General features: G+C 43.1%; 1 protein-coding gene across 6 annotated transcripts in view; it reads left to right on the forward strand.

The window, feature by feature from the left end:
- Positions 1–12,732, forward strand: part of klhl29 (kelch-like family member 29) — a 226,755-nt gene that overhangs the window by 150,111 nt on the left and 63,912 nt on the right. For all 6 annotated transcript variants that reach the window (XM_085771178.1, XM_085771172.1, XM_085771175.1 and 3 more), the window contains 3 exons: positions 963–1,159; positions 4,459–4,571; positions 7,221–7,367. In XM_085771178.1, coding sequence (XP_085627304.1) covers positions 963–1,159; positions 4,459–4,571; positions 7,221–7,367 — 457 coding nt within the window. The remainder of the gene's footprint in view (positions 1–962; positions 1,160–4,458; positions 4,572–7,220; positions 7,368–12,732) is intronic.

A 12,732-nucleotide genomic window follows, 5' to 3' on the forward strand; every position in this document is an offset into this window, starting at 1 on the left:
AATGTAGGGTACTTTTCATATTGTTGATGTCCGTAGCCGCAGGGAGAGAGACGTAGTAGTGGGGGCATGCGTTCTGCGGGACTTTGATTCCATTTATTTTGCCCTTGAGTGGATTATTGTTTCACATGGGACATTAAACATGGGTGGCGAGGTGTTATTCGACGCTCTCATACCTCCCCGGGGGGATCCTGCATGTGAACTAATCCCGGCCATTTGATCCCGGTGAAGTCACAACGTGGCCCAGTTCTGAAAGCAGCCCCTCCACTCCCCGCACATCTCAGGCTCCACATTACGAAGGGATATCATATTCTATTTAATTTGCCCATCCAAGCACTCCCTGGCACCCCTCGCACCATGCCAGCACGAGTGCTTCGACACCCAACACGCACACGGCAGTGGTGTAGGCTCACAAACAGCAAGGGCTCTCCAGTGCAACAAGCTTTAACCGACATACTTGACATTCTATCATACAGTATGTCAGCGTATGAAATGTAAATGTGCCGTCACTTTCTTTCTCTCCGTTTTCTGTCTCGATAGCTCATGTACCCTGCCATGTATGCATGTCCACCTTCAAAGCGATGCATACATGAAAACACACATGTGATAAGCATGCCTGTGGAAGCAAAGCAATAACTTTTGTTTGCCTTATCTCTGTTCAGAGGGGACGTTTTGTTTCAGATGCAGCACTATAGTTGCAAATCTGCTAGTCCCATAGAAAAGTAGAAACCATCCAAAGTTCTGTTTCTGTCCCTTTTTCACTTTACGTTTTTTTTTATCTTATTGTGTAATGATTCTCCTATTTTCTCCCCACTCTCGTACTGGCCCAGGTGTGTTGTAGGTGTTTTGTGTAGCATACATGTATCTGTGTCCCTATCCTCCTTTTTTGTTTTTGTATCCTTTCCTTTGCCCCCCACTCATAATTCCTCTAATTCGCTCCGTTTCTGCCGTGATTGGTCGATCAGGTCACTGGGGGAGACGAGGAGCGGGGAGATGCTGGAGCTGAACATGAGCAACATCGGCGCCGACGTGCTGGAGCTGCTGCTCGAGTTCGTCTACACGGGGTCGCTGGTCATCGACTCGGCCAACGCCAAGACGCTGCTGGAGGCCGCCAACAAGTTCCAGTTCAACACCTTCTGTAAAGTCTGTGTCTCCTTCTTAGGTAGGAACCGCTCAGAAAGCAGCTGGGGTGATGTGTGTGTGTGTGTGTGTGTGTGTGTGTGTGTGTGTGTGTGTGTGTGTGTGTGTGTGTGTGTGTGTGTGTGTGTGTGTGTGTGTGTGTGTGTGTGTGTGTGTGTGTGTGTGTGTGTGTGTGTGTGTGTGTGTGTGTGCAGTGTTGGGGAGACTACATGCAGTTGAACTACAATTTGCTGTAACTTGCTTTTATTCTATTTTGTGCTGCGTCAAGTATTTCAACTACTTTTTGGTTCATTTTTTGTAGTTTGACTATTCAATTTACAAACTACAATTTTGGCCAATAACATAAAACATATTTTTATATAAAAAAGTCCTATAGTATATAAATATTATTTTACCATTATTGTGTTCTAGAACTCTCTTTAAAAAAGGCATGAAGTCCCAGCCTGTGCAGCAGGTGAGCAGCTTTTTAGTGTTGGCAAAGATTTTTAGTTTTTAGTGTCAAATGGAACCAGCTGTCTGATAAAAACTTTGAGAGATGCTCATGTGTCGCGTCAACAAGCGATTCTGCCCTGGCCTAGTGCTAGTGCCTAAGTGTTAGTGGCTCTGAAGTTCCTATGGTTTTAAACATTGTTGTTCAAGACACATCTAGAATATGTCTACCTCTTTGTATTTTAAATCATTTCTGATTTACAAGTGGGTATTGGGGTAGGATTTTCATTTTCTCTTTATATTACCCAACATGTCTATGGTGATCCTACAGTATGTTGACCTAAATTTTTCTTTAAAAAAGTAACTGAGTTGAGAGGCATATTTCTGCTGGCATGTGATTTTTTCTCCAGGTATAAAATGTAGTTGGTTCAAACTACTGCCAGGCTGAACTACATGTAGTTTTACAAGCTACTGTACGCTTGCATAGTAGCTTCCCCAACACTGTGTGTGTATGTGTGTGCGCAACTGTTATACTGTATGCTTATATCAGCAAGTGTGCATGTCTATGGAGTCAGTCTTCCTTTACGACCTTTCCTGCTACACACAGTGTTAACAGGCTCGTGCATTTTCATACGCCGTCATCCCTCACCACTGTGCACGGCCGTACACGATGTTTTGTGCAGAACCTAAATTTGCGGCCAGACTCTGGCACATCGCGCTGCTTTTTTGTCTTGTTTCCAAAGCTAGCAGCCGCAGCGTGTGAGCATTCCGCCCGCTGACGCTCTCAGTCGGGCACGGTGCCTCTGATCGTGTCCCGGTGGGCAGCACCAAGCACGGGGGCAGATTTATAAAAAGGTCAGGGAACAATTGTCACTTAAATGTCAAATCCTCCGGCCTGAACCGTGATGGAATCGGAAAAGTAGCAAAACAGATTGATACTCTACCCCGATACCACAACGAGGTATGGAAAGTGGAGCGAAGCAGGGGAGGGGGGCTTTTGATGCCCGAGAGGTCACATGAAAAAAGCAAATGGCATGTGCCAGATTTTAGTGGGTCAGGCGACCAAAAAGCTGCAAATGTCAGATTTTGCATTCCATTTAATAAATTGTTTTGGGTATCGGGTAACACAGTGGAAGTGCATGTTACTGTAGCAAAAAGGTCAGCGGCAGGAAAGAAGTGAAAAGAAAGTAAAAGAGAACCAGCAGCCTGCGTTATTGATTTGTTTTTCTCGATTTGGTAAAGAAGAAAAAAAATAACAGCGGAAACAGGGAAGCCATTTGTAGACTTCATTGCCAGTGAGACATCAATCCATTCTTCCTCGACAAGATTCATGACATTTCAGTACATTAGAAGGGGAGAAATACAGGCGCAAGCACATGTCCTTGAGCAGAGAAAAATTGATGCAGTGTCAGATATTATCGAAGTTTGTAACAAATGCGCTGAGGAGAAATAACAAACATCTCCACGACCAAATTATACCACTTTGACTTTTATTCACACAACTTCCAATTCGAGGAAATAAAGACTGTCATTTATTGTGGTGCTGGCCATTCTGTGAGAAATCGTGACTTTTTATTACCTGGAAGATTGAAAGTGAATTAGCAGCGCGCTCCGTATTTCAACCGTTATGAAGATATTGGGCACAATGAGGAGTTTCACATATTCTCACAGCCTCCAACTAACACTAATTTTTCATGTCCTACATCTAGGTAGATCTAAGTGAACGCAACACACTTTTATCCAACAAATTAAATTGCAAAACCTGGCCGTCCTGTGTTAAAGAAACTGATGAAAGGATTATGCAACATAATGCTCGGAGAATGAAAGCGTGCACCGTGTAATAACGCTTCATCTGCTCAAATGGCAGTGCAGAGGGACATTTCCCTACAGCCTTTTGTTTAGCCTCTAACCCCCACTCTGACGCAGCGTGAAGCCAGCTTTTATTTGCTCCCTGTTTGGCTTTTGTTTAGTTGTGATTTAGCAGATGTTAGGTGACCTTTATTGGTTGATATTTGTTTAGGAAAGACTCTCAGGCTTTGTCTTTAGTGATAAAAAGGCCTGGCATAGCTTCCCTTTGATGGCTATTGTTTAAACAGGCCACATTCAGTGGCTACTGACCCAGTTGATCCATGAGTTCCCTCGCCTGTGCCTGCTTGTGTGTGTGTGTGTGTGTGTGTGTGTGTGTGTGTGTGTGTGTGTGTGTGGTGTGTGTGGTGTGTGTGTGTGTGTGTGTGTGTGTGTGTGTGTGTGTGTGTGTGTGTGTGTGTGTGTGTGTGTGTGTGTGTGTGAGCTACACTCCGAGCACATTTTCCTCTCTTGTGATAAATGGTGATGTGTGTTAAAAACTAGAATTACAGACACACAGCCTTAAATTCTGCACCCTTAGAAGAGATCACATACGCTGGCATATAAGCCTTCTCCCTCCGGCCCAGCCATCAGGCTAGTTTCATATTTTCTGTTTGTGTGTATGTGTGTGTTGTATACCCGGAGATCTGTCAGGACTTCTTTAAAGTGGCCCAGCTAATCCCAAATCCCACTCCCTGCCATCCACCACCTCATGCCTGGGCTGTGAGCGATCGATTCCCCTCGTTGTTTGTCCCCAGAGCTTTTTTGAGTTATTATACTTGTTCTCCCTTAGTCTCAGGCAGATACACACCTCGACAGGCTGTGGGTCCGTGCTATACCTGCAGCCGTTTTTTCAGTCTCTGTGGTTCTCTACGTCTGTGATCTTTTTTTATGGATGTCTGAGTGATGTTTCTTACCTGTCTTTACCAATCTGCCCGTGTCTCTGTTTCATTCTTGTTTTGGTTTCTCTCTCTCTCTCTCATCTCTTTGTCTTTCTGCTCCCCGCCCCCCTCTCTCTCTGTCTCCAACCCTGTTCACTTACTCCAGAGAAACAGTTGACTGCAGCTAACTGTCTGGGAGTGCTGGCTATGGCCGAAGCCATGACTTGCACGGAGCTCCACAACATGGCCAAAGCTTTTGCGCTGCAGAACTTCCCAGAGGTGGGTAGAGATTCATCATCTTTATGATTACATTGATTCCTGTGGAATAAATATACAGTACTGCAGCATCCTCACAACTCCACAGAATATAGTAAATAAAACCATTAAAAATGGTAATAGAATCTCAAATCACCATAATACAGTGCATACTATAAAAAAGACTTGTTTTGATTCAGCACTATTTTGTGCGATTCCATTCTTTACACTGCAGTTGGTTGAGACAAGACTGAAAATGTATCATCCATTTAGTTCTGTGCAGAAATGATATGTGAAAAACATGTGCAATGTGACACTAAGATTAAAGGGATAGTTCGGGTCTTTTGATATGAATCTATATGGCATCCCCATCACCAGTTACCTGCTGTGACACTGACTTTCCCCGGACTGCGTCCCGTGAGCGGAGTTCCGGCCTGGTTTCGGTGCTGATGAATGTAGTCCGGCTAGTTGGCTGGGGTCACGAAAATAAAGCGTTTTTCTTCTCAAAACAATATGCGTTCAAAAGAGTGATACATTTGCATCACAAAACCGTTGTCCACGAAAAAGTCTGACCTCGCAATCGCTTGGCTCTATTTTCTCTCCCTCCGTATCACTGCGCGCTGCCGCCTGTAGACGGCTGTGCGCGTTTCCATCAGCTGTTTCACTGAGTTTACTGCTCGGATAGTTCACATAAACATATCTGATTATGACACAAGTGATGAAGCCATCCCTTGTTTTAGCACAGAGCCAAAGGGAGACCTTTATGAACCTGATGTGATGCTGAACCTCGTCAGATGGAGTTAAAACGAGCAGACAGAGAGAGAGAGAGGAGGGACAGGGAAGTGACAAGCTGAAGTTAGACCACAGCTGTAGCTGTGACAAACACCGAAACCAGGCCGGAACTCCGCTCACGGGACGCAGTCCGGGGAAAGTCAGTGTCACAGCAGGTAACTGGTGATGGGGATGCCATATAGATTCATATCAAAAGACCCAAACTATCCCTATAAAGCTTTTACCACACCTGGCACAATGTACTGAGCTGTGTGCAACATAGTGTACTTTGTGCTAATGTAAAGATACAATGACTCACAGGGAAAATTCAAAGAGATCTCAATTTGTCTGTGGCTGAAGAGGGTCAATCACACCAAATTACACAACAGAAAATTGCTCTCCTCTCTGCAGTGCATCAGAAAAGTCTTCAGACCCCTGCCATTTTTTGTACATTTTGTTATGTTACAGCCTCATGCAAGGAATATTTTTCTCCCTCATCAATCCTCTCCCTCAAAGCACCACAATAGCATAAGAAAAATATAGTTTTGGGAAAATGTGCAGCTTTTTAAAAAAGTTAAAACTTGAATATTACATCAACCTATTTCAGATTTTGCTATGACACTTGAAACTGAACTCAGGTGCCTCTCAGTTCTTTTATATGACTGTAGGTGTTGGTTAATAATTGATTTTAGCTTAAAGCTGCAACATAACAGAATGTAAAGAAAATGAAAGGGTCTGAATACACTGTAGGTTGTGCTCTGATCAGTATGCTGCTTTCCTGACCTGTGCTAGTAGCATTCATAGAATTTATACTAGTTTCTGTCCAATATAGTTCAAAAGTCATTACTTTATACAAGACATATGTTAGATATGACTCCCTCTGACTTACAGAGCCAGTAGAAAGTAGTATCAATTTCACTACTTTTCTCCTCAAACACTCAAAAAGAAAGGGAATCAGATAAATCCTTAATTGAATAATAATAAAGCATGGAAAATGGACTGTGTGCCTACACATGGGCCCCCGTACTGAGCGACCTTAAAGTGAAGAGCTCACAGACGGGCTGTTATGCCACACTGTGTGTGCATATGAGGATATGAGTATGTATATACTATATATGCCTTATTATATATTTGACTTTGATATACATACAGTACATACTTTTTAAGAAATATGTAATAATGAAAATAATAAATAATTTTTGTTTTCCAAAGGAAGGAAATAAAACACATAAGAAAAACAACATACAGCTCACACAACATTCAGAACATAGCACATCTTTGTTTATAGCAGTGGTCCATGGTCATAGTCAACCTCCTTCCTTTGGAAAACAAAAATTATTTATTATTTTCATTATTACATATTTCTTAAAAAGTATGTACTGTATGTATATCAAAGTCAAATATATATATTTTTTTTCTCCCGTGGGAGAAATTTGTCTTGATAAAGGGGGAATGCTGCACATACACAGAAGACATAGGGCCATATAGAAAAACATGTCACAATAAAAACATGAACATGTAATGAAAATAAATATAAGGTTACAATAATATATTAAAAGTGCAATATGCATTCATTAGTACGATCCCATTCATAAAAGCAAAACCAAAGCACCATTTGATGTGTGGCTGGCATGTGTTGAGGTTTATATGAAAGTTGCCACAGAGCAAGACAAGTGCAGTATTTGGGTGTAGTGTAAACAATAATGAAATAAATATAGAACTTATAATATACTATGTTTATTTATTATATTATAATAAAGAACCAAAACAAAGCTTTTATCGGCAGTAATTAACGTTTGCACGGAAGTCACATCCAGAGGAAGGAAGAGAAGCTCAGAAATCAGATGAGTCAGACTGTGGTGTCTGAAGCTGCTGATGACTTTGTCCTCGGTGACCCTTCAGGTGGCCGGGCAGGAGGAGATCCTGAGTGTTTCCAAGGACGACCTGGTGGCCTACCTGTCCAACAACAGTCTAAACACAAAGGCAGAGGAGCTGGTCTACGAGACGGTCCTCAAATGGATCAAACAAGACCCCAACTCCAGAGTTCAGGTAAAAACAACATGATGATTGTGTTTTGTGAAGTGTTTGGTTACTCTATACTGGTACTTCATCAGAGTGAGCTCACACTGCATGTGTATCATGAGACCAAAAAGGCGAGATAAAGCCCCTTGTTAACCCTGACAGTATACACATACTGTATGTCTGTGTGAGTGGAGTTGTTGTATCGACCCGGCCTGCCTGCTCCGGCGGCTACGCAGCCTGAAAAACCAGACAAGTGACTCCACATTTTCTGTTGTTTGTGTTCATCAACTTTGTGCTTCAGATGCAGCCTAACATAGCATTTGTTCACAATCCCAAGTGTGCTCTACCCTCAGAATGCACTCTAGTCTTACTCACTCTACAAACATTTGTCTTGTTTGTCAGACATTATAATGCATGAAAAGCCCAATGAAAACAGACAGCCACCGTCCTAACAGGTGTTTGATATATTCCTAGAGTCTGTTAATCATAATCAAAGGTTGTTTCCTCTGGATAGGTATTGACAGTGAGGTACAGCAGGTCAAATTTTAACAAACGTGGAATCAATATGCCTCAAGGTCAGAGCATCGGCTCCAGCCAACATTCATGAAAAGGTAAAAAGGCTGCGCTGCAGAGAGATCCGTCCGGCGGCTAGAAACTTCAGGGCATGAGATTTTTATCGAGTCAGTCATAAAAAACATGAATTTAAAGCTGATGATTTTAAAGTATTTTATAGCTGTTTAAAAATGGAGGTGAGATTATTATCAGATAAATTACACCAGTCCATCACTGCAAGAGTCGTTCGCTCAGAGTAATGTCTTCTCATCAAGCAGCAAGTGGGAGAGCAGCCTTATATCAGCTGAATCAGATTCAGTGCAGACCTATGCAATCAATGTTACTTTATTGGCACCTACTTTTATGAGCCACATACGTCAATATTTGAATTTTTCACCCTTTGGATTAAACATTTAGCATTTATCCTTTGATATGTGGCACTCTGTTATTATGGCAAAATCTATCAGGCCAGATTCTTAACTGTTGTACAAAATACCACACAAGGTTTAAGAGCAAACTATTGAAAACAGATGCTGATGCTTGTCAGAAATAAGAGGCTATTCACACAGATTCCAAGACTGAAATAAGAGAGAAACGATTTTGTTTTCTCGCCTTGGTTATCAAACTCTGTTGCTGATAAACTCACTAAATTTGCCATTTGTGTGGTGACTGATGGGAAAATTTCATCCGGCGCCCTTGCAAAATTCACAAAGAGCCTCGAGAAGGCGGATGCACAGTTTTTAGCAGAACATACGATCCCTGTCATCTGCGTTGAAAACCTCCAGCCAGCTGTGAGTTCGGCGAACTCCGGCAATCTCACACTCTAATGGAGAGGTGCAGAGGTGAGTTACTCAGATGAAGTAGAAGAAAAAAGAAATGGAAGATTTTCCCGCTTGTCTGAACAACCCACCGCACTGGTTCCTAAGAAGGGACACCCGGGTCATCCCGTCTCCGAGGAGAGGGAGAGAGAGAGATGGAGAAGAGGAAGGGTATGGGTATGGGGGATGGAGTGGGGGAGGAGAGTTGGAGCGGGGGAAGCAAAGCGAGACAGAAAGACAGAAATGGCTGAGGAGTGATTGAGAAAAGAGAAAGAGATGGTGAAGAAAGTGGAATGGAAAACGAAGCTCTGTGTTCTAATCTGATATCCAATGGTTTGTGCCTCTGTGCAGAGCCATGACATCCAGCGAGCGGAGATGTGATTGAGCTCTCGGTCAAGCTCAAATCTCCTGCCAATGTGTGACCAAAAAAAAAAAAAAAACCAACTAGCGAAGGCCTTGGTGAGGGCAGGAGAGAGGGAGAGCGGCGAGGGAATAAACTGCTTCCATCAGGCCACGGGAGAGCGTTTGTGACCCCGTGGGCTGAGGTTGCATGCACGGCCCGGCAGCAGCTCGTCGTTACCGACCCTTCCCTCGCCTCCGTCCCTTCTCTGCCCGTTCATGAGGCAGCAGGAGAGCAGCAGGAATCACTACCCCAGAACCTGTGACACTTTTTAATGACATGTCAGGGCAGAATGTCACAGCATAGAGGAGGAACTCGGGCACGAGGGAAGAAAAGCTATAAGCCTTGAGCTAAGTTCATGTGCGTTCTGCATTCATCTGAGCGTGCACGCTTATATGTGTGCCTTTGTGCGCTTGTGTGACTGTGCATGTGCTGTGGGTTGTAAGCTGCAGGCTATAGAGTGGAAAAGTGGCATATTGAAGGCGATGGGTAAATAATATGCAATTTTCTCTCTCCGCTATGCTGTCACTAACATCCGATGGCACCAGGAAACGGGGCCTGGACATCGCTAAGAGACAGAGCGAGAGCATTTGAGCGTTAATAATGGTTTGCTATGAGACACAGAGCCACTGAATGAAAGAGAAGAGCTGTTACAGTTTTCTTTGATTGACTATCACTGAAGGTGTGCCGCCCTGCCAGCATCTGCATGTGTCCGCTTCGGTCTTTTACAGAAAATGGTTACGGGGGAAAATGTCTTGTCATTTAAATGGACTAATCATTAATCAAAGCAGAACTGACAGATTACAGCACAATTTAATAACAGAGATAGTCATTTGTTGCAGCCCTAGAATAAATGATGGGTACAGCAATTTATATATACTTCTAAAACGTGGAGGTGGAGATTGAAACAGAACATCTGAGAACTGAACCTTCCTCCGCATTTAGTCCACAAGCTGGTTTTATAAGTTACATAAACAAAGGGGCTGGAAAAAAACAGTCCTGCATCATGTTTTCTCTGTGAAGGTGCTGACAGAGAGAGACCTGTCCTTCCTTTCACCCAGCAGTCTTTTGTGGGACAACCACAGACACACGGCTCCAATTATAACAGGCCAGCCTCTGCCAAATCCCTGAATAGGACCTCCATTACGCCTCGCCCCAACATATTTCATAGTGGATCCTATCTTGCCAGGTGACTCAACCTGACAAAAGGGGCTGATTAATTGGCTCTTTGGAAAGTGGCCAACTAATGTAACAGCTAAAAAGGAGAGGTAATGGTGTATTTTCATGATAAAAAAGGCCAGCCCTGCCATTAGCCAGGGCCCACTGTCCACTCTTCAGAAATAACAATGGCCTGCCCGTGACATTTGCGGTTCCCAAGCCAAATTAATATAGTTAAAGGTATTACTTTATATTATTTTGGGGGGATTTTATACAATTGCGTCTGGTGGTGCGGTGATGTGATTCTTCTTTTTTATTTTTTCCTTCAGCACTCATTAAAGAAGGAAAAAAATCATTTCCCAGAACAAATGATACTATCATTATGTAGTTAGAGAGTAAAATTATCAAAGGACAAAAATGCTTTGAGGCTGTGAAGGGATATAAACTGAGTTTCCCTCACTGTTTTACGATTCATTTACCTTCAAAGCTACAAATGACCCCTTCACTACAAGCGTCACTTTGAATTTAGTGATTCTCTTTTTAAGCCCTAAGTTCAAAATGGAAACTTTTCATCTATGTACACGCCATAAGAGATGGTTAATAATGTGTTTTTTTCCTCTTTTCCTCTTTTACTTACTTAATGTCACAACAATCATCCTTGAAAAGGAAGCTGTTTTTGTAGAGAGAGTCAAAGTGAACACAACACAAGTCGCCTCCAGCGTGATCTATGACAAATGTGCGCTCTTGAGGAGATGTAACCAGGCAATGGTGATTGATGCAGCGAGCAATCTCTGCTTTTTGCTCTCCAACACGCAAGCGCACACTCCTGCACAAACACTCACACACAGTGGCACACTCAGGGATTTACATAAACTGCACAGGGATGTCACTGTTCATATATCAAACATTCACACAAGACCGGGAATCACTTGTTTATCGGCGCAAGTACGGCTTGTGTATTAGAGAGTGGATGGGATCAGATGCGAGCCAGTGAACTCCGGACCTCCATCCTCATCTGTGTCCTCTGTTGTCCCAGAGCGGGCTCAGTCCTGATGTGTGCAGCCATTTGAACCAAAGTTACTCAACCACGGCGGCTGCATATCCACAGCGAGTCAAAGGCATCACATTTTCCTCTGGGCTCTCTTATAAACACAAAAGAGTTGCATGAGCAATTCAGTGCATAGAGAACAAACAAATTACACTCTCTGTTCAAAGGCAGCAATCTTCTTCTGTTTCCCAAGATGAACAGTAAAAACCGCCATATCATCAAAGGTGCAAAATAGCAAGCGACGTCAAAGACGATTTCCGTCAGAAGCGGAAACAAAGTTTTTGTCTTAACATACAACGTGCAGTCGTTCATAGAAAAAAATATTAAATGGAAAGTTAATAATAGTTTTTTTTTTCTTCATATTGAATGAAATCATGCTGAAATAGGCCTTGGAGGAGAACACATTGCACCTGTCAGTGGTTGCTCAGGGCAGCAGTCAGCATCTGTCGTTCGCTCCATCTCCCTCCATCCCCCCATCCATGCTTTTGGCTGATGTGCACACATGGTCACGCAGTCGTAAAAAAAAAAACCCACAAACACGCTCAGCAAAGCATCTCTTGAACCTAGATGAAGAGCCATTTGCGAGAGCATATTTTACTCATCCATTTTTTTCTCTTTTTTTACCTGAAGGAAAAAGCACATGCACAGAAACCTGCACACACTCAAAAGGACACGGAGCTGTGGTCATTTCAGCTGAATGGCTTTGTTAGCGCTGTGAGGCTAAACATGGGCACATGCTCTATTGAGCACACACTTGTGAGTCAGTGAGTGAGTATGTGTGTGTTTTTGTTTTTTTGACTCTTTTTTTTTTTTTTCCTTCATTCAGGGCTACGTTTTAAGCAGCGGGTTGTCCATTTTTCACACTAAAGCAGACACATACTCCTATCTAGTCAGAGTAAAGCAAATAGATATGACCGTTCATGTGTCATTTATTTGATGCCAGCGTAGCATTGAATCACTTCACCCACACACACACACACATATAGTAAGAGGCGTTAGTCCTCGCTGACAGTAGTGGAATGGGAAATGCTCAGTGGACATTTGTCATCTGTGTTAGTGGATGGCGGCCTCCTGGCTGTGTCTCTGCTGCCTCTGACAGATCTGAGAGGCTCCCTGTTAGACACATTATCCCTGCCTTTCAGCAGGCTCAACCTATTCTCATCCCGTACATGTGTGTGTAATGTGTGTGTGTGAATAAGAAAAAAAAGTGAGTTTTTCTTTTCTTTTCTTTTTTTTTGTAGCCAGGCTGTGCAGCATCATTTTCCCCTCCAGTTTAGAAGTTGATGCATTCTGACAGTGCTGCAGGGCATGTGGATCTGCTGGCGCTGAGAATGTTTACCTGGCTGGTGTGTTTGTGCATCGGGTCAGTACGCGAGATAGAAATCAATATAGAGGTGAAGTCGCAAGGTGTTACCC

This window comes from Trachurus japonicus, chromosome 24 (assembly GCF_045865225.1).
Source record: "Trachurus japonicus isolate A0001 chromosome 24, Traja_1.0".
Classification (NCBI taxonomy): Eukaryota; Metazoa; Chordata; class Actinopteri; order Carangiformes; family Carangidae; genus Trachurus; species Trachurus japonicus.